General features: G+C 41.8%; 1 protein-coding gene across 1 annotated transcript; it reads right to left on the bottom strand.

Annotated features, from left to right (window-relative positions):
- Positions 1–67: 67 nt before the first annotated feature.
- SOX18 (SRY-box transcription factor 18) lies at positions 68–22,689 on the bottom strand. Its single transcript, XM_069243236.1, has 2 exons — positions 22,272–22,689; positions 68–2,636 (listed from the first exon to the last, which is right to left on the bottom strand). The coding sequence occupies exons 1-2, from the start codon at positions 22,576–22,578 to the stop codon at positions 1,774–1,776; spliced, it is 1,170 nt and encodes a 389-aa protein (XP_069099337.1). The 5' UTR covers positions 22,579–22,689; the 3' UTR covers positions 68–1,773.
- Positions 22,690–23,179: the final 490 nt, after the last annotated feature.

Here is a 23,179-nt window from a genome sequence, read left to right as displayed (position 1 = left end):
ATACTGAATTCAGCTCCACCAGTAGAAATATGTTTGTATTTTTTTAAACATGGAATCCGGACTAATCTCGTGGAGCGCTCGGTGTGTTAAACGTTTATTTTATTTTTTTGTTTTACACATTTTTGATTAAAAAAAATCTTAGCATCCATGCTGGAAATTAAAAATGACACAAGAAACTGCACAAACAAATCTTCCGTTGAAATTTTCACACTACGTTAAGTGTCAGTATCAAACAATTTCAATTTCATGGCAAGCACGATAATGGGGACACTGTTCTATAAATAGGATGTGCTGTCCAGAAGTTATCTCAATATAATTGAGGATAATGTATTTGGCAATAGACACTCCTCGGGTTTCATTACTCGCAGAACCTTTAAATACATTACATCGACGATCCCCAAAATAGGATGGACCATGTCTGTAACTGTTGAACATCCTCGAGAAACATAACTTTTTTTGGCCCTTTTTAACATTATTTTAAACGTGTGCCTGGAACACCCACCAGCAATTTTTAAAGATTCTACACATCTCCCTACTTTTCTTCGAATGAATTGTCCAACATAAATGAACGAATGCTACATCAGTGCTAAGGAATACACGCGGAGCTACATCTCTACTGATGCTGTTCATCCCTCCTTTTAGAACTTGAGGTTCGGAAACATACACAAATGTCACAATATCACAGAAATATCCTTTATGTAAAAATATAATCCCACTTATGTGAGAATATTATATATAATACAAATAAAATGCGGAGAAAAGAAATATTGGACCCTGAAAGTATATGGTAGGGCAACTCCCCCAGCGAGGTTGTGTGATCGGCCTGGGGGTCCTTCAGCGTAATAAGTTCAATATATACACATGTCGTGGCAGTCTGGTAAGGAGCTAGCATTCTGACCTGTATTTTTAGAATAAAATTAAATTTTGAGGAGCAAATTCCAAGTAAGGTGAACAATTCCAAATCAGGTAAACCTGTGAGAAATGTTGTTTTAATGAACTCATAACGTCTATTTTTGACAACTTTAGAGAGTGGAGTTTAAGCATTTTTATGATATTGAGTTCAAGATGTCTTAAGGTCGCAGCTTTGAGAGGGCTTATGGCTGCTGTTTGAGAGGTCTGAGGAATGTAACTTTGAGAGAATTTAAGGCTATTTTTTTAAGCACATAAACAGTGAACATAAACTTAAGGGCGTAAGTTTGTCAGGAAGTAAGACTGTTGAGTTTGTTTAAGAGGATGTAAGGTTGTATCTTTGTGAGAATTTAGAAATCATAACAAACGAGTGGCATGGGACTGTAAATTTGTGTGGACACGAGGATGTATGTTTGAGAGGACTTAACTCTGTTGAACTTGTGAGAATTTAAGGCTGTAAGTTTTACGTACTGCTGGTTTTTAATGTGTCAAGATGTAAGGCAGAAAGCACAAGAAGACTTACAGCTGTAAGTCTGTGAGGAATTAAGGAGGAAAGTTTGAGAGGATGTTGGATTATTCAGTTTAAGATGTCAAGTTCAAAAGCACCCTGAGCTAGAAGGTTTTAGAAGGCTTGGAAGTTGGCTGCCATACTTTAACATGTGATGACTATAAAAAGTGTATATATTAACATATTGTTTTGGAAAAGTACATAAAGATAGAGTATACTGTAGCTGGGGAGTTCAGCATTTTCTCAAGCTATGCATGGAATGGCTGGGTGTATATAGGATGGTGCTGGGTCTAAAATGAATGTGATGTTCTGAAGGCGCCCACAGGATGGTCACACTCCTCTCCGGGGGAATGGTCCTAGCCAGTGATGCATGTGCTATAGTAGACAGCGCTGCTGGCATCAGACAAGGCCGATATCAGGCTGTTGTCCTCGCAAGACAGAGTTCTGTGGGCTAGCTTCGACAGGGGGACATGGTAAGCTTGTCCTGGTGCCTCGGTACGAGTTCTGCTCATATTCAAATACTGATCAAACTCGTTGAGATCCACATCTGTCCACAACTCAGCTTGATTTAAGTGCTCAGTGTGTTCCATGGGCTGGGTTTCAGGAGGAGGAGACAGCTGACCAAGGGCGACAGATGAGCCACTCGGTTGTCCATGGCAGATCTGGTTGTAGTAGATATTGGAAGAGTGGGAAGTCCTCAGGGTGTCTGCCATATTGGATGAAGGTTGTGTGTAGGTCAGAGTCAGGTCCCTCAGCATGCCCTTCTCCGGACCATACTCCAGTGGCGGCAGAGAAGACTGGTGGTGGTAGCTCCTGAAGGGCCGCATGTGGCAGTCATCCTGCATATGTGGAGGAAAGAAGGCTGGTTCGCCCTGCTCCAGGACATCTAGTGGGGACATCTCAGGAGTGGGCAGGCCATAGCTCTCTATCTCTGAGCCCATGGAGTGCAGCTCCCGGAACTGGGTGAGTGCTGGAGGCTGTGGGTGCCCAGACGGACCACCCCGGAGGTGGTGAGCCAAGCTGAAGGCTTCACTACACGGCTGTGACAGGTTGTGGAGAAGGATGTTTGGCTCAATTCGCTTCATCTTCTTGGCTTGCTTCTTCCTCCGGGGTCGGTATTTGTAGTTGGGGTGATCTTGAAGATGCTGTACCCTTAGTCGCTCTGCTTCCTCCACAAATGGGCGCTTGTCAATGGTGCTCAGCGCTTTCCATGACTGACCTGTGTGAAGGAAGATAGTAAAGAGATATTACTCATTGTCTCTAGTCATGCAATACACAGTACAGTTGTCAGGCTTAGTCATATATCTATAAATCCCCATGACAACAGCCCAGGGCTTCCCTTTTACAAGTCTTTGTAATCGTAGGCCAGATGTACGAATATCTGGTCACAAAACAATGGTTGCAAATAGTGGGCAGTAATTCTTCGACCAGTAAAGAGTTTTAAGAACCGATCTATGTGATAATGGTGGTTCTCAAAAAGGTCAATGTTAGTGGTCACAATCCGACCTATCTCATAATTTTTATGAGGTATGTCGCACTACAATTGGAGGCCATCACACAGATGGTGACCTGCTGTGGCCAGGAGACCACAATATCTGTGATAGCCTTTCATTAGAGTAAAGTTTTTTTTTTTTTACTAAATGCGGCCTGTTTCCCTAAAGAAAACAGGACTTCAAAAATCTACTTTATTGTGTTTGTTTTAGATTTGGAGATGCCTATTCTTCAACAAACTTTTTTTACATTCACAAAAGGGAAGGGGTCCCAAGGGGATGCATTACCACTTCATTGACGAGTCAGAAAAATATAAATATTTTGCGACCGAACATTGGATAGATACCGAATACCGAATCGGTACCTAGAAGGGAAGCTTACAGATCGCACCGTCCAAATATCAATTCTGCATCCATTCGCAGTCCAGTTTCAGGAGTTGGGAAAACGTTTCTGACTCCTGAAAAATGATTATTAGATAAACAAAAAGTTTTTTAGCGGCCACAGATGCTTAATTGGAGTGCTTAAGGCCATTAAAATACTTAATTATTCGGGCCCCAGACTAAGCATTAGTCAAGCACGGCTCAGGGTCAACCATGATTGCAGCTCGCAGATTGCAGCAGTTTTCATCTTAAAAAACATAGGACTGGAAACGTAGTGACTTGTTGCTACTGAGCCGTGTAATCTCCTCAAAGTAATGTTGCTGTGATATCAACGAAATCAGGTGAAAAATGTGATGGGACGGTGCATACTTAAAGCAACCTTTTTTATTACTACAAATTGAATGGATCTTTCAGGTCATATAGAAAACCACTTATTTGTGAAGTGAGGTGCCCCTTTTCACTGCCTCAAATCAGGTATGTTTCAACTAAAAGTCACCACACTCCATAGACGCTTAATACAATTCTACTCTTCGCATTGTTTGTATCGTGACAATACAGGAGTATGTGTTTATTTGTGCATTCTTTTTTATTTTAAGCATTTTTTTTTTTTTGGGCATTTCTAGGGCTCGATTACATTGGGGCTATAATTCCCGTTTTGGGTGCAAACTCCTATTTGTTCCCAAAAGTGTATGACAAGCTGAGTGGAAATTTCACTCAACTTAGGTGTTTACTCTTGCCACAGATCAAAAGAACAAATATCCTTGCCACAAACTGTGGGAGGAAATATTACAAATAAATTAGTTGCTTATGTCGGGATTGGGAACAACTGCTGTTGTTGGCACATTATCCGCTATTTCGAGATATAAAAATCAGAAAATAGTGCAATTGCACAACAGCTAATTTGCACATAACACGCTAATACAAGTTATTTGGTGAGATATTTGTACCCTCATTTTGCAAGACCACTGTAATCAGGCCCTTTGAGTTATCAAATGTCATGCTTCGATGGAGCATTTTGGTTTCGAAAAGTAACCTTCCTGCAAAACTCCCTCTAGTCATCACCAATACATCTCTTTTGTGCTTCAATGAGACTCAAATGGGAAACTGGACCCTCAGCATTGAGCTCAGTGACCAGTAGCTAGAAATGGAGTACAACTGATGCAACATGGATAATTACTCTTGTGAGGAACTTGCCGTTTTCTGAGGACCTCAGCAACAAATTCACATTCTACGTTCAACCAACCGACGAAAAGGCAATTCTGCTCTCAGCCCTCTTTGATGTAAACAGCCACTCACTAACTTGTGGGAAAGACTAACAGGGCTACATTTAGTGACCACGTAGACAATTCATTTTGCTCAAGTCTAATATCACAAACTCCTTTTCAAGAGTAAGTAACATCTGAGTTGAGAGTAAGGCACAGCTATTCACAACAAGCATTGGCTAAACCAATAGGTCTTGCCTATAGAAGAGCTATTGGCTTTGGCAATGGGTTTTGCCATATTGCACACCAGTGTGGCTGCTGATAAGCATGGCTTAAAGTAGTGGTGTGGATGGAGCCCTTGGATGGAGTGTCAGGGAAGTAGAGTGTTGCAGTCTGGATTGGATTGTGGTGAACTGGAATGAGGTGGATTGGAGTGGGTTGGATTGGATTGGGGTGGAGTGAATTGGAATGGACTGGGGTGGACTGCACTGAGGTGGGATAGATTGGTGTGGGGTGAAATTGATTGAGTGGGGTGGTTTGGACTTGAATGGGGTGGACTGGAGTGGGATGGACAGGAGTAGGGTGGAGTGGACTGGACTGGATTGGAATGGCATGGGGTGGGGTGGGGTGGATTGGAGTGGAATAGATTGGATTGCAGTGGGGTGCACTGGATTGGAGTAAGGTGGATTGAGTGGGGTAGATTGGACTAGGGTGGATATAATTAGGGTGGGGTGAACTAGATTGGGCTGGGGTGGATTGGATTGAGGTGGATTGGAGTGGGGTAGGTTGAATTTGGCTGGATTAGGGTGAATTGGTGTGGGGTGGCGTGGATTGGATTGGATTGGGGTGAGGTGGATTTGAGTGGCATGGATTGGATTGTTTTGGATTGGAGTGGGACAGATTAAAAAGGGGCAGATTGTTTTGGATTGGAGTGGGCAGATTTAAGAGGGGCAGATTGTTTTGGATTGGAGTGGTGCAGACTGGAGTGGGGTGGATTGTTTTGCTTTGGAGTGGGGCAGATTGTTTAGGATTGGAGTAGGGCGTATTGTTTTGGAGTGGTGTGGGCAAACTTGTGTGGGCCAGATTGGTGTGCGGCAGGTTAAAGTTGGGCAGATTGTTTTGGACTGGAGTGGGGTAGATTGTGGTGGACTGGAGTGGGGTGGATTGTGGCGGATTGGAGTGGGTGGATTGTTTTGGATTAGAGTGGGGCGATTGGTGTGGGGCAGACTGGAGTGGGGCATATTGTTTTGGACTGGGGTGGATTGTGGTGGATACTATTGGAGTGGGGTGTTTTGGATTGGGGTGAGGTGGATTGGATTGAAGTGAGGTAGATTAAATTGGGAGTGACAGAATTGGTGTGGGGTGTATTGGATTGGAATGGAGCGGGTTTGTGGTGGATTGTAGTGGGGTGAATTGGGGTGGAGTGGGTGGATTGAGGTAAGGTGGACTGGACTGGAGTGAAGCGGATTGGATTGGAGTGGGGCAGACTGGAGGAGGGAGGATTGGAGTGGGACAGATTGTTTTGGATTGGAGTGGGGAAGACAGGTGTGGTAGATTGTTTTGGATTGGAGAGTGGCAGATTGTTTTGGACTACAGGGGGGAAGATTGAAGTGTGGCCGATTGTTTTGGTTGGAGAGGGGAAGACTGGAGTGGGGCAGACTGTTTTGGATTGGAGTGGAGAAGACTGGAGTGAGATGGATTGGAGTGGGGCCAATTGTTTTGGAGTGGAGTGGGATAGATTGGAGTGGGACGGATTGGACTGGGGAGATTGTTATGGAGTAGAACAAGGCAGATTGTTTTGGATTGGAGTGAGGCAGATTGGAATGTGGCACTTTGTTTTGGTTAGGAGTGGGGCAGATTGGAGTGGGCAGATTATTTTGGACCGGAGTGGGACAGATTGGAGGTGGGTGGGTTGGGAGGATTGGAGTGTGGTGGACTGGAGTGGATTGGATTGGATTGGATTGGAGTGGGCTGTATTGATTGGTCTGGCATGGATTGGATTGAATGGGGCAGATTGGAGTGGGGTGGATTTAACAATTATGTGTTAAAGCATAATTTCAGAAACTACACATAAGAAAGAAACATTGTTGCTTCGCAATACTTAGATCACAATAATCTTATGTGAATAGCGTCCACAAGCAAAAACAAAAGTAAACATGAATGCAACATGAGAAAAAAAGACTTGGCAAAATAAAAGAAAGTTAACTATAGAAAATAAATCTTTGAAATTTTGATTGTCCTGCTAGGAGCGTTTTGGCCAGCCACATACCTTCTGTTTGCATGCATTAAAAGTTAAAAAGAACAAAATAGTACCTCAATCACGTAAGGAGCAGAGGACAGACAATGATTAGGTTGAATAAATCAGTGCCTGTTCTCTGCTCCACAGAACGGCACAGAAATTACCCCAGGCCTGCAGTGATGAATTATGAGGGTGTAAAGAGGAGTGCCAGGCAAGCCAACAAATGGTAAGCGACAGGCAGGCCCCAAGACCTTATAGTTAATGACCGAGTCTCGACTCATGCGCTAGCGCATGCTCTTGCGGGCTCGAGCCTAAAAAAAGCTTGGAGAATATGCCCCCTAAGTATTAAGTACTCTCTTAGCTTTCTACCTTAATATGTTTTTAAGGGGAAAAAAAGTTGCTTTAATAATTAAGTTAAGTGGATCAATAGTCATTATGTGCAGGCTTATTTCCATGCTCTTCGTTTTGGTGACTGGGTTTTAGGGCTTACACCACAAACCGTTTTTGTATGTGTTGAACACAACTGATTAGTTTATAAAATAATGCCCTTGTCTCCTATGTTAAAAAGGGCCCAGATCTTCTCCCGTGCAATGTAGGAATTTTTATAATTTGCCAATGAAATATTATCGCAGTGTTTGATGTTGTAAGAAGCTGATATTGTGAATATTTACATCCTTAATAAGTTTTATTACTTTTTTCTCCATACCCATCATTAAATCAACTTAAAAAACTAAATCTGAATAAAAGATATTTTTAATTTTACTGGAAGAAAATCGCTAAAAACTAATGATTTCAGTGGTTTTAGCTAATAGCCAGTTGCGTTCACATTTCCCAGTCACTGGCATCGAGCCTCACTCACGATTGAATTTCATCTGAGGTCACATAATTTGGGAGTTCCTATCCTTCTGGTCTTCACATCACTCAATCAATGAATCCCTAACTCATTGAAGGAGCTGTGGTTAAAACACAGTGATATCTGTAATGAAAAACGTTCGTAAAGTGTGTAAAAAGGGACGCGTTTCATGAGTATCAAAACTGATAAAATGTAATACATAGTGAGCAACCATGCATTTTTGTGCTTTATTGAAATTCAGTGGTTCTTGTAACGTGATAAACTACGAACCCGAGAACAGAGTATTTTTAAATGTCATCAGAACCTCAAGTAAGCGTTGCTGAACCAAAACAAATGTTATCAGTTAAGTATTGTTTTATATTGCATGTAAAGTGAAGTACCCCCCAAAAAAATCCTAGTTTTACTGTTTTTGAAGTCCATATTCACAAGAATGACGTAATTCCCACAAATTATGAAAAACATTGCCAGATAATGTTTTCACAATAAGAATTTCTAAACATTGTATCTATAAAAATTACACAAATGTGCGATGGCCAAATAATCCATCAATTGGGTTTGATCACTTGATAAACAAGCACTGACACAGGCATCTCATCTGGTTGGTAAGTAATGTCCTGAGGTATGGAGAACCAGCAGAAGCACAAGGAAGCCAGTTTGAGCTAAGAAACGAAAACCTTACCATATTGAAAGTTCCCTTGCCTTTCTTAGATTCCTGTTTTCATTTCTGTGTGAAATGGAGGTTGGATGGCAAGAGAGCCTACATTTTAGGCATTCTTTCGTTTCTAAAACATCAAAAGAAAAATAAGGCTCCCTTGTCAATCAACCTTTATTACCAGTAGAAAGAAAAACAGGTCTGTAGCAAAGGCAAAGCAGCCATCATTACAGACTGGCTTTCTGCAGCTGACGACACCGAGGGGAAGGGGCAGGAAGAAGGAGTTTCAGAAGGGGGGAAGGGAGGAGGAAGGGGTAGGAATGGGAGGAAGGTGGAGATGGACTTTTACACAAATGGGAAAAAGGGAGGAGTGGGGGGATGAAGAAATGAGAGTGAGATAGGAGAAGGAGGAGTGACACAGGGGAAAGAGGACGGGGTTATGTTGCCTTTTTGCAGATTTATATAGCAGGACACTGGCCTAGGGGCATTAGTGTGCTTTTCATGAACACAAGCCCACAGGACATGAGCACCACATTACATTACACAGTTCTTACTTTTGTTTTCAGCACACAGAGATGAAGTTATTTATTCAAGATCAGAGAATGTTGAGTTGATGCAGTTGATTCTCCAGTTTCAAAGTCAGCAGCTTTGGCGGTTAGCACACATTTGTCCTATTGGGACAACTGAAGCCGAGATAACCAATGTCTTGGGAGATTGGATGGCCACTATTGGGTCATGAGTCCTAATGTCAGAGCGGCCATGACAAAAACAGGCTCAAACTCGAGCTGACAAAAGCAATTAAAAAAAACTGTACTAAAAATTAATGCAAACCACGAATTGTATTAGATGTACTGAGAGTACTTTTGAATTGTTAAATAGTACCTCATACTATGCAATGCAAGCACTCAATTGGTAGCCAAAGAAATGAACCAAACAACATTAGGGTGAGAAACATCCCCCACTTTACTGAGCCCAGATGGGAATGAGAAAGTCTCAAGCCAATGGCTGAAAGCAGTTGGAGGAAAAAGGGCAATGACTGAAGGAAGGTGGACCCAGAGCCAACCGCAAGCATATTACAAACAACAGGCGTGTTTCACAGCTGTGCTGTCAAAATCCAGACCTAAACACTGCAAGGTCAAAGACCAAGGTTTTCAAAGATACCACCCAAACTCTGAGATGGCATTATTGGGCAATAATACATATCACTCAGTATACAACTTTATGTGCATGTAAATTTATATCTAAGCTTACGGTTGGTTAAACTCTGTAATTCACTAGGATTATGTCATTCTAGTAAATATGCATTTGAAATAAACATTGAATGAATATATGAAAAATGTTGCAATTTTTACAGGCTGAACCCACTCTAAATTAGCAAACCTTCTACCTTTCTCAGTCGCAATATTCTTTTCTCAAGTAGCTGATATAGTTTGTAATCCGCTCTAGTTTTTAATCAGAAAGTGTTTATGCCTGTAGAATGAGCCTGCAAACAAAAAGTATAAGACAACATCTGAAGTGATATCCTTTCTGCTAAAAGCCTTTAAAGAAAATTACTCTAAACACAAATTTTCGAAAGACATGTATTTTCTGTACTCAAAGGAAGCTTTATATCATATAGAGTCACACAGGTTTTAGCATCAAATTTGATTTGCTATTTTCTCATTGCATGAGAACAAAAAAACACTGTGATTAAAAGTGTTTTTACGGGTAACTTTTGTTTTTACTCTGATTAACTTAAAATGTCCCTTGTAAATGTCACACACATACAGTAAAGCAGGAGGAATGCAGACAACTGGAATACGTGTACATTTTCAGTGTATTGCTGAGGGAATTAAGTAAGAGGGGATGCAACCTGTTGAAAAGTTTTTAAAAAACTGTTGAGTAGTGACAATGGTGGAAAATAGGGAACCTTCCATGTTTGTTGGTTGCAAACTAATCTAGAGGCTGTGCTTCATGTGTGCCATCCATCACTCATTATGTCAAGCATGTGGTATTGTGGGATTTTAACCACGCCCACCACTTTTACTCATTCATGGGATTGCCTTTCAAAAATCTCTTAATGTCATTGGTAATTGTTTTACTTTTGTTCTGCCTTGGGACCGTTTTGTTACCGCCTTGCAGTCTGACCCTGTTACATGGATAATTGCACGATTGCCGATATACTTCAGCGTGGATGAACTATTTTTTTCTTTTGTCTCTCCCATTTGTGCACCATAGCAGCCATGGCCCTCAAAGCGCAAACAGTGCAAACTCCATTGGTGGTATTGGAGTGCTAGTTCAATTGCTCACACTGTTACCTAATCAGGGTCATTTATTTTGGCTGTCCCCTTCACGCTCCATAGCTTTCCCAAAAACACTTATAATTGATAAATGAAAAAAACAGAAATCTGCAATGCGGCTCTCCCAGCACAGCAGGAGAGATGATACTACAATATTCACTGCAGTTGGGAAAAGTCCCCCAATAATGCTTTGCAAGCATTCTTTTTCAAAACATTTTGACAATGGGACAACCACCAAAGTGTTCAGCATGACGCACTCTTTCTGTTTAGGTCCTCTCTGAGTCCCCACACTAGGTTAGTGGGGGACCCAAAATAATAACCCCTCCCACCATTCAGTCCCTTTTTAAAGTCTTTTAAAGCTGAAACTTTTGTTTTACAGTTTGGAGTAATTGGTACTCTAAGGGCTTTTGTACTGTAGTAGGCCTGCTAGGCCTGAAAATGTGTAAGGTACCACACTCTCTAGAGGCCAAACATATGGGTGTACTACATTACTTTGTGCAATTTTATTTTCATGGGGTTATGTCCTCTAAGGCTAGTTATATGGTTATGTGACCTTACAAATGATATTTGTATTGTGGTGTCCTCTAGGGGCTGTTCTGAGCATTACAGTCAACATACTACAATATTTGCTGCACTTGGTCATCCCATAATGCTTTGCAGGGCATTCTTTTACAAAACATTTTTGCTCATAACTCATCCTGTGGTGGTCCTAGGACTTTGAGACCACATTCAAAACGTTCACCACAACCCACCCTTTCTGTCTATATCAACTCTGGGTCCCCACACTAGGTTACTGGGGACACTAAAATAATAACCCCTCCCTCCATTTAATGTCTTTTTAATCTCTCTCATGGCTCAAGCTTTTGTTTTACAGTTAAGAGTAGTTTATGTTTTAAGGGTTTTGTTTGTATTATCGTTGTAGTATGCCTGCCAGTCCTGATAATGTGTAATGCACTACATTCTCTAAAGGATACATGTATGGTTATACTGCAATATTTTCAGCCATTTTCTTTTCATGTAGTTATGTTCTTTGGGAACTAACTTTATGGTAACATGGCAATGTTTCTTACAAATGCTATTTTGATTGTGGTGTTCTATAAAGCTATTCTTCACCTTATAGTCTAAAGCCAAACATTTATTTCAGATAAAGGATTTTATTGGGTTTATATGATAACTATATATGTTATTAATATCTCTTTATTGTAATTATGACTATGATTCAGACCAAATTAAATCTTGTTATGTTTGAATGACCCTTCAAGTTTATTTCTTCTTTGTGGCTGTCTTGTGTCTTTTTTGGGGGGATTATGTTAGTCAGCTAGCAGCTTTGATGATGGGGTGGTGAAAGTGGTATTCTATTGGAATTAGCGTGACATATTTAAATTAGGATGCTAACTGGCAACATTTTCATTTTTAGCTGCAGATAGAGGAAGAAGGTAAATGGAAGTGCTTTAGTTATATGCAGGGCCACTGGAATTATGTGGTAGGAAAAGACCAATTTATGAGGCAGGGTTGACCAATTTATGTGGCAAGAAAAGTCTACTTATGAATTTACAAAACCAATAGCTCTAACACAAACAAATGCGAGACCCATTGCATTGCAAAAGCTAGTTTTTGATGTGTCACTCATCATCAGACATTGATCCAAAAGAAAAGGGAGGAAGGAAAAAAGTTAGAAGAAGAAGGAATAGAAAGACAGGAAAATAGTGACAAAGGGAGATAGAATCATGTATTTTCTTAATATTTTTAAATGTTCACAGGTTTTGTTCATTTTTTTTGTGTTGGTAAGAATAACAGGGAATTTCCCCACTGCACTAGCGAGCCAAACAGCTACTGTACATAAGTACTGTTAAAATCCAATCTGGGAGTTCAGAACTGGTGCATGCCATGACTATATTTTATAAGCACACAGCTATCCAATCAGTGAATATGCCCTGCTAGACAGTTACTGTGCCAATGTGTGCACCAACAGACATTAATTGTGCCAGTAGCTAAATCTCCACAATCTAACTTTGTGATCATTATGCACTGAGCACTCAGAATCGCTTAAATCACTTATTAATTGGACCCTTTTCTTTGACCCTGTACAGAGCTCAGCTGCCTTTTGGCTAAGTTCATATTATACAAATGCTACTTTCTTCCATACATACATGCACCACTGGCCAATTTTGGTAGCAGTAAGCAAGACTCATTCTATGCCATTACGGATGCCCGGGTCATGCTAATGGGGCAAGTAATCACTTATCAAACAGCTGGTGTCCCAATAATCACCTCCCATCAAGTTATTCTGCCAGTAATGGTTTTGCCCACAGACAATTCATGCCACAATACAAATTCCACATCATACAGTTATTGCACAAATGACCACGCCATGGGCACAACAGGTGGTAAGTATGCGCAAAAATGAGCCACCATTATACACGCATTATGCCACTAAACCTGCAAATCCCAGACAGTTTTCAGATTTAAATCATACCCAGTCAAGATAGCTGCTGTGCCAGTAATCAATCATTTCCCAGTTACAGATGTATTGTACCAGTAATCAGTCATTTTGTATTGTTTCAGTTAGTTAAACCCACAGCAATATTACAGTTATTATGAGTTCAATCTATAAAATAAGAATAGTTAAGAGTTAAAGAGTGACTGTGTGTTGTAAACGTGCGGCCTCTGTCTTCCTTAATACATAACACTTAAAAGTAAACAATGCTAAAAACAAATACTCATCGGATTGGGAGGTTACCACCCTGGTGGATCATCCGAACTGCTGAGATCAATCCCTTCACCCACCAGGGCTGATTGTCTTGTGGTGGTGTAATTACTTAAGGATTTGTCAGATGGGAGCCATTGTCAGGAATTTCCCTAATGTACAGTGTAGCTGCAGATCATCTAGGCTGAACTCCCTATTATAGCTTCTCAGCATGATCGGATGCCTCTGTCATTAAAAGTCTTTTTTAATAATAGTAATTGAAGGTTGTGCAGGTTAGGATAAAAACAGACAAGATGGATAAAGTACTCTTTTTTTTATTTACAAAGTCTATATTCTGTGGGTCCACTGTAGTCCCACGTTGGTCGGCTAGACAGTGCTGGTCATTAGCCAAAATGCAGGGCCATTAGTCTGTGCTTTAAGTGTGCTGGGAAGGGGTAAAGTGCCAGTTTCAAAGCGTCACAATTTTTTATCACCATCCAGGCGTGAGATCGGGAACTAAATTTATTTTTGTCTACAAGGCTTGACTGAAATTTTACAGCTTTGCTTGTTGCCCTTTTGAAATCATTGTATGACGCATTCATACCCAACAGCTCAGTTAAATGCAACTGTTTGATGGGATCTTCCAAATATCTGTGATTTGCCAACCATAGTGCTCTATTTAGTGGGGCATCCTGTGTTTGCCGTATCATGTACTAGCATTTTATTGTAGTGGACCTTCTACCCAGGGTTAGCTTTCGAGGTCCAAATTATAGTTGGATTTGTGCATGAAATGATATTTGAGGCAGGGAGAATGCTCGCCCGTAGGCGCTGATCTGCAGTTTGTCCAGTAAGACTGCGTCTTGTCCTCTCATGGCTGCACTTGTGTATGTGAAGGTCGGGATCAGCTTGGTAGAAATGACTGTTATTAAAGGTTGAACCAGATGAGACAGACACTGTGCTAGTAATCATGCTCAGGAAAGATGGTTACTGCACCCTAAATCATAATCCATCACACATTATCGTGTCAGTAACCCAGCCTTCTCAAACCATTATTGTTCAACTACCTCTGACTGCTCAAGCCCAGCAGATAGTGCCATAGCATCATCAGAAGCGGGCGGACTGCTGAGTGCAGGGATGCATGTCCTCGGTTATTTCAGGGTTTTTGAAGCACATACAGAAATATGAATGGCTTGTTTTCTGGACGTTATATAACAGTTTTGATTGCCAGTAGCCCTTATCACATTTTTTTGTTGGTCAAAAAGCACCTCTTGTGGAATCTTTCCGCTAGCAGATTAAGCACTTAGGCACAGATTTGTGAAAAGAGGAGCTGTGCCTAGTGTAGCGACACTTTTCTTGCGTCCCTTAACAACCCCCCATGCCACCATGTGTGCGCCGTATTTAAAATACGGCGCAGCATGGCGGTTGTGAGGAGGACTAGCGTCATAATTTTTTACAATAGTCCGGCGCTTTGCAGGACGAGTGTCAAAAATCGGGCACACCTCTGCTGACATGTTTCTCACCAGGAATAATTTAGGAAGAAAGTACTTTTTCAGAACCACACAAATAAATATACCTAATGCAGATAATTTAAGAATGTATCAGCAAGTTGAACCACAGCACAATAGCAGAGGAATCCCAAATTAAAAGGAACAGAAAATGCACCTCATGTTTTGCTAGAGGCAGCCAACCTTCTCTAAACCAGTCAATAGAGGCCATATACATGGTTAAATAAAAGGAAACGGAAGGAAAGTCATCAGGCAGTTCCTTTATTGAAAACAACAGCATGTATCCCAGCAGCTGGGAGAGCTGATGTTGCTGACAAGGGACAACTAGTGTACAAGTATTTATGCATTTAGAGAGTGACACGGAGATAACGCCCAAGTTGACCCCGAACGACTTAGTGGCTAAAAACACTCAGATAAGAGTAGGTGCCTGAAAATGAGCTTGGAGATGAAATACTTGAGTATCCTTATCACAGCAGGACTGCAGAAGACAACAGGTCCGGCTAGCCTTTTGAGTCCTGCCTAAATAATGAAAAAAACGCCTAAAACTAAGGATAAAAATGCTTATTTTCTACATTGATTACATCTTAGGTATTAAACATTCAATGTATGATATCTCTGAATACTTTTGAGACATAAAATAGTCCCTTGTGCATTGCAAGCACTCCGTAGGAGGTAGCAAAATACAACAACAATTCAATAGCATGAGGTGAGAGGGATAAATACTGCTCTGGGCATAGCTAATGTTCCGTCAACGTATAGTGTAAAGAATTTGGGGCAATAGGTCTGCAGAAATCTCTGCTGTTTAGCCAGACCTAAAAATGGACCCCATAAGCAAAGGCTAGAGAAAGAGCTGAGAGTTGGATGAAGATATATTAAGAGCTGGCTGTAAAGAAAGTGCTATTAAATATGGTGACAATGACACAAAAAAGTTCTTATACTATTTGTTACTTTTAGGACTCTCCGATAGGTACTTAATGAAGTTGAAGAAATTGTATAGATTGTTCATATAGGCTCATGAGAAACCACAGCTTCCTTTGGTACACCTGGCAGGACAGGTACGGTCTGCTCATGCTTGACCACATAACACAGAAGGGTTATCCGGCAGCAATAGTCAAGCTTAAAGGCAGAAAGAAGGAAATACCACTGTAGTCGAATACAAAGGAGAAATTACTCATACAATAATCCATATCAATGGGATTATAATAAAACAAAGTGGGTTGATGTAAGAGAATTTAGGGCCAGATATACAAAGCCAATTAGCAGTCGTAAACCTGTGATTTGCAAAACTGCAGGCTTTGCAACCACAAAATGGCTTCTTGCTATGTACTAAACCCATTTTAAAAGCCTGAAGACCATTTCTGACTCGCCAAATGGGTTTACTGACCCATTAGGAATCGCAATTAAGATGGAAATAAAAGGTGTATCCCACCTACTTGTAATTCAAAATGCTTTGTTTCAATGGTTTGTAACAACAATTGCAGTCACAAACCAACGAAAAGTTATTGACTCACCAAAGGAGGTGAAACCCATTCACAAAGGGGAATCTGTTGCTGTTGGTCAATAGCACCTGAACCAGTGCTTAATTTGTAAATAAAAGCGTGCCGGTACCCAGAGCTGTCCTCTGAAACACGCAGCTGCTGCATTTAAATGTGCGACCACAGAATACTGAGGCAGCGTAATCCTGAAACCATCTCGGTCCTCTTTCATCTATTTACAGCCACTCTCTGCCTCTTCAGCTCACTCTTGCAGCTTTCTGCTTTTGTTACGCCTTTTAGTTTTTCTCGTCCTCCGTCTTTCCCATATGTGTCTTTTGCTCGCAGCAAATGCTTGAGGCAGAAAAATAAGTGCCGGCCCTCAAAAATAAGTGCCGGTGCCCGCACCGGAAACAACAAGCACAAATTAAGCACTGACTTGACCCATCCATCAACTCTTCCCAATTGAGATTTTTTAAGTAGCATTGATTCGTTGGTTCTTAAAAGAGCACGGGTTGCTGTAAAACAAAGACTCCTATATCACTGCCAATATGCAGTAGTCTTTGCTTCTACTGGTGCTATCAATGCCTCTTCTTGTCTCGTCACGTGCTCCCAAGCATACTCATTGTTATTTGCTTCAACACCATCACTCTTTCCCCTAAGTAAGCCGGTCATACTATCAGTGTCCTCTTACATCGCCCAGCATCAGTGTGCTGTGGCCTCGCATCCCTAAAAGTATCTTCTTGGTATCTCATTCTTTCATCTCTTCTTCCACTGCTACTCACTCGCCATGCGACCACAGAGCAAAGTGAAAAGGGAGTATGCCAGGCTTCTGTATGTGTAACTCAGAAATACTGAGAAACACAAAAAAATGATGAGTGAAATGCTTGAAATAAAGTGAGCCGCTGGGAGACTCCAAATAGAACACAACGTAGCAGTACCACTGCTGAGACAAGCCCATCCTCTTTCTGCCACCTGAGGCCTTCAGCCAGATAAAAGTTAGCAAATAAAGCATTATTCTGTGTAGTGGTCGTTTGCTCATGTGTCAAATGGTACAGTGGTGATGTTCTGCCCCGTTTGTGCTGCTTTATGAAAAGCATATAACCTTTCTGCGCTAAATAGTGCGGTGGCAACAAAAAAGTGGGTGTCTTGGCAAAGGATAATTTTAGTCTGCATTGTCCAAAAGAACTGTACTTCTGGATATAGTTTGGTGTCTTATAAGTGTGTAATTCGTAAAAGAAACACCGTTTTGCACGCAAAAGAAGAAATGTATTCATGCATTTACCCTTTTAAACAAATGACACACTAAAATGTCATGCTTTGCCAAAAAGATACAATCTAAAAACGTATAGGTGCTGCAGTGCTTAATAAAAGAGGTAAATCATGCCCTACACATCATAGAGTGCAAGTGGGGCAAAACGGCAACGCTGCACCTTTTTTACTCATTAAAGGATTCTGCACCACTCAGTATCATTTTTGTCACCTAGTCTATGGTCTACGGCATGGGTACTCGCAAACATTTTCCCAGGGGCCACAAAGTTTGGTCTGTTGTATGACCGAGGGCCGCACTGATGCTATCAGAGTGGCGATCAAAGGGAGGAGGGGGCTCTGGGTGGGGAGAAGTTATGGTGGGTGTAGGGGACAGGAAAGCATATAGATCTAATAGCTGAATCGCACAATGTGAAACCAGAAAACCTGGCATTAATCCCAGCTTCCCCTCTTTACCTACTTGTGTGATCCTAGGCAGTTGTTTTATTTCACGTTCCCTTCTTTTTGTTCATTATTGTATGCAAGAGGACCTCACAATGCATGGCTTCAGGATGTGCACCGAGCAAACCTTTCTCCTGTGTTTAATTTAATAAATGATGAAGTTGTTTATGTATCATAGGAAATCAGGCCATCAAAGAGTGCAGATAACAACTGACTTGCCTCTTATTTCACTATTGACATTGTTATGAAGGTGGGGGATGAATTAATGTTTCTGAATTTATGTTTGAAATCTATCACTTTTAAAAAAAAACAAATACTTCTCCATGCACTGATATTATCTGACGTACTATGATGAAATGGTTCTGCGTGTTAATGTAATTCACTTTTTGAATTTTTAAGAACCCTTATCATAGTTGTGGACATTTTCTGCAAGATTTCTTAAAGAATTAACATGTTCCTGCATTTAAGCAGTGCAGGGCAACTTCCTTACCTAATCTTCAAATAATGTTTAAATAAAGGATTGCCTGTTAATTTAACATCCTCTTAACATTAGTGCTCAGTAGAGTAAACAGCAACCTGGCCCTACTGGTGTCCTGGGGGCCGCATGTAAAGGTCAAAAGGGCCGCATGCGGCCCCCGGACCGTACTTTGAGTAACACTGGTCTACGGTGAAGCGTCCAAGCCCAGTCATCAAGAGGTGAGTCCATTGCGGCTCTTCAGGATATTACAACAGGATCCTGTCACATACAATAAATATTAATGCAAAACCTTTACATAGTCAGTGAATACCCAGAAAGCCCGATGTGGTTGTAAGCCTTGTGAGTCGCCCATCCAGGATTCTGGGCCAAACAGACTGAGCTGGAAAGAGCTGAAGGGGGCTGTGTTAAATCTTTCCACCCACTTCTAGTCCTCATGACGACCATGTCAAGTTTAAGATGTTTATCCATCGATGGCGTTCAGATGCCATCTCTGTGTATCCTGAAACTCTGGGAGGTGATATGGTCCAGTTGTCAAGTTTTCTCCTGTTCCAAAATGGCTTATTGTTCCCCCTCCAACAGCAGCATCTCTACTCAGACCGAGTCAACAGTTACTTAGGATCTGCAAAGGATTTCTTGCTGAACTTCATGGTCCATGGCTATAAATTGTCAAACTCTTATCCAGTTCAGGCTCTTGTACCTCCGAAAGTACTCAATCTTACGCCGTCAACAATGACCAACAACAAGGGTTCCGGAATGTCCCTCTTTCTCATGCTGTCTTATTGGGGCTTCAAACCTATTGTGACATCATTCAATAGACGTCTCTGTTCAACACAACTCTGTACAAGGCTGCTGAATTTAATTCTGGATCACTTAAAAATGAAGCCAAGAGACCAGTTATATTTACATTGTACAGGTCACTCCTGGTGGAAGATTGCTTTAGTGCCACTGGGCAAGTTCATTACCCAACATGGACCCAGACTGGGCCCAGCGGCTGCTCTTCCGGTTGGCACTTCTGTGCACTGTATCATCTATGGCCCAGACCCAGAATGTGAGTGTTATTCATTGTTACTGATGAAGGATGACATGCACTTTTGTGTTTCCAGATACATGTATTCCTCTTGAAATGCAGGTTGGCAGGAGCTATCACATTTTTGCATACAGGACAGCGCGAAAAAAAAAAATTCTAGCTCACATAATTTGCACGAAAATTGGTTGTATTACATGAAGTACATTTGCCTGTCACCTCCATGCAAATTGTAAGTGATGGCAAACTTTACGTACAAAAATCTCCAAAGATTGCAATGGGAGTATTGTCTTACAGCGCCACATGCTTCAGTTTCATAATTCCAACAAGACACTTTTTGCTCAAACCAGTCTTCCGCAGGCGAAAAATTAGACGGTGAGATAAGAGGAAAATAAAGCACAGAGTAAGCAAAACCTACCAATCAAGAATTACACAAGCTTTCATCCGAGTAAAAATATCACCCATGTTATGCTTAGTAAAAACTGTTGCAATCTTCGAACTGAGTTATGTATAGAAACTGAACTGTCAATTTGTGTTCCTGTTATTTTTGTTTTACACTGAATTTGTATTCTGTAGCATTTTAAATAATGTATTCACCCTATTCTTTTAAATAGTCTAAATTTAGGTTTCGACGCATTTTAGTTACATAATATTGTAGCGTGTTCTTTTACCTATATCCAGGGTCACTGGATTTATGCAGTTTGGGAGCCCCAAATTATGCGGAAGGGCTGACTAAATTATGCAGCAATTGAAGGCAAATTGCATGGCATAACATGGAACATTTTTTGATAGAATAACTTCAATGTTTTGTAATTTTTACACATTGGAATACTGTCTGGGCAAACATTTCACATCATTAGTACCAGTGTAACAACCAAATACATAAATTTGCAACTGAAAGATGACCAGTTAGCTTTTGCGAAGGGAGTTATAGTGCACAAACACATATTTCCACATTTTAGTAATTTTTGAATCGCTTGAGCTGGTAACATTGTTTTTGGTTAAAATGTGCACCTTATGCAGCAGATGGCAAATCCTTAATTATGCAAAAACTGCTACAGAATGTCATAATTCCAGTGGCCTTCCCCATATGCAACTGCTGTGCTCCAGAAGTATTTTAAATAAAATGCAAAAACGTACTATGGAACAGAAAACCTGGGTACTAGTCGTGGCTTCCTCAGTTGAACTCAATGTGTGACCCTAGGCAAATCGCTGCAAACTACCCGTGCAATAGGCTCCTCGAGGTCCCTTGTTTGCTCTGCGCAAAGACCTTCCTGGACACTTAGCTTGATGGCATCCCTTACCAGGGAAAGGTGAACGTTCTCCCACAAGTATTCACATGTACACCGAATATCAAATTTCACATGAACACCGAATAAAAAAATTGGTCTTGTTGATTTGGGCCTCACTGCTGCTCCAGTGCAACATTTTATCTTCATGTGATACCCCATTAAAGGAGGCGGAGCCATACTAGGAAGAAATAAACTAGAATCAAATGGATCCCAGGTTCACATCTAACACCCCTCACATCATACATGACCTTTGACTTCACCTTTGAACCACGGCCCTGTTCTTGTCCTCTCACGCTCAAGGACCCACAAAACCATCAATACATTTACTTTATTAATAGCTGGCAACGCCTATATGCCCAGTGAACATTTTCAGTCCCTGCTAAAACATTTTAAAAAATCTTGGCAAGCAAAAAAATGCTTTCTTTATAAAAATGCACCACTGAGAAAAAGCATTTGGGTGTTAAGGTGAGAGAAAAACTCCTTGAGTGGAACCAAAGCCCACTATGTATATTTTGAAGTATTGATATTAACCGGTACGTAAGAGAGCTGCGCTCTCAAGTCAGATCTAAAAATGTAACCCCTGATGATAACCTTTCTGGTTGACTGAACTGTGGCGAACCAGCCACACCATCCAGCGCTCGGTTGAAAAAGCGAAAACATGTATCATGGACAGGCCACTGTAATTATGTGACTCTGTAGCAGGGCATCCCCGCATAATTATAGATTTACCACATTTGCCAGATATTCCATTATGTGCTGCTTAATCTGCAGATTTTAGCAAAAGAATGTTTTTAGCTCAATCAGAACATGTTACTAAAACGCAGAAACACGTGTTGCTGCGCAGTGGAAGGCCTGTCAGTGGCTGACTAGTCACCTTTCAGTTGCTTACTGATGTGGTACTAATGAGGTCGAATCTTTGCCCATGCAATGTCAACAGTAATACAAATAAATGAATGAATTAATACTATTACATTATGCCGCATATTTCGCCTTTTCTTGACACATAATATAGTCAACCCGGCTGCATATTTTGCTCCTTCCCCACTGCAATGTTCATAACACCCCCGCCATCACTTCCTGGCTCAGGGAGTGCTCCAAATCAGACTGCGATACGGGGATACCGCTCCACACAAGTGTCTTCACGCATTCATTCTATAAAGGAGAACTGGTGTATCTGAAAATTTGATATTTTCTTGAAAAGACGGTGGAGATGGGGCTGTTTCAAACACATTTAAGGCGTGGGACTTACTCTATCTCATATACAAAGTCATCAGTATGTTCACAAGTCAAACAATCTTTCTACCATTTCACTACTTGAACCCCACCACCCCTTCATCCATTGATCTACCCTATCACCGCATCATCTTTGGGACTCACTCATCCACCCATTCAACCCATCCTTTATCTAGCCGTGTACCAGGTCGGCTAATCCATCAATCTAACATCCACCCATCTCCATACGTTAATTCATTCTTTCGCTTTTGTATGCATCCACGATTCATCCATTCCCAGACATAACAACTTGCTCGGCCCGTGGCCTGTAAGCCTAAGACCCCTGCAGCCCGACTCCCGACCCCTTGCGCCCCCTTACCCAGCATCTTGCTGAGCACTGCGTTGTGCAGGTCCGGGTTCTGCTGGGCCAGCCGCTTCCTCTCGTCCTTTGCCCAGACCATGAAGGCGTTCATCGGGCGGCGAATGCGGGCGTCCCCTGGGGGTGAGCCCTGGCCGCCGGGGCCATAGCCGGGCTCCGGGCTGGGGGAGCGGCTGGGGCCCCTCTGAGGGCTTGGGGTCCTGCTAGGGAAGCCTTGGCTGGGCTCAGCGCCCACTCTCCATGGGCCACCGCCTCCTGCCCCCTGGGATAGCTCCTCTCTGCAGTAGTCAGGGGCAGGTCTATTCATTCCAGCTGGGCAGCACTTTGGGGCAAAAACTGGGCAGATTTGTAAACCAGGATAACAGCCAAAGAGACCCCTGAGAGCTCCAGAGGGTCCGGAGAAAGGAAGGCTTTTCCAAAGTTTGAGAAGATGCTGAGAAGGAGGAGGAAATTATAGGGAGAGGATGGCCAATCAGCGCACAGAAGGGATGAGGATGCAGGAGAAGGAGGACATAAAGTATTCTGGGAACCAATTAGAGCCCGAGACGAATGCATGCAGGGGGGCGGGGGCGTCTTGGCACTCGTTTCTCTAACTACTTTCCAAGGATAGATGGGTTTGTTTTTTAACAAGTTAGATGTTCTGGCTTAGTTTAAAATCGCCTTCCCATGAAGCAGGGACAGTTCACACCGCGCTTGTTGGTGCGGGGCAGGGGGGAAGGCCCTGGGAGCTGTCAGATGCCGACTTTACATGTTGATCGGTTTGTCCTCCTAAAGACGCCTTTAACACGTGGAGTGTGGGTGTTTGCGTGTGGTGGGCGTAGAGGGCGTAGAGAGGGTTCGAGACGGGGCGAATTTAGTTTTGTTTGAACTATTAGTCTGCTGCTTATTGTTCCATGCAGGGTGTGCAC

The sequence above is a fragment of the Pleurodeles waltl genome, chromosome 7, assembly GCF_031143425.1.
Source record: "Pleurodeles waltl isolate 20211129_DDA chromosome 7, aPleWal1.hap1.20221129, whole genome shotgun sequence".
Lineage (NCBI taxonomy): Eukaryota > Metazoa > Chordata > Amphibia > Caudata > Salamandridae > Pleurodeles > Pleurodeles waltl.
This window is presented reverse-complemented; position numbering and strand designations above follow the sequence as displayed.

What these genes read in the sequence shown, in the direction of transcription:
- SOX18 (XM_069243236.1), bottom strand. Translation starts at nt 22,578, where the DNA reads ATGAATAGACCTGCCCCTGACTACTGCAGAGAGGAGCTATCCCAGGGG. An exon ending in AGTGCTCAGCAAGATGCTGG is followed by an intron (nt 2,637 to 22,271) that starts GTAAGGGGGCGC and finishes TCCTTCACACAG; the next exon opens with GTCAGTCATGGAAAGCGCTG.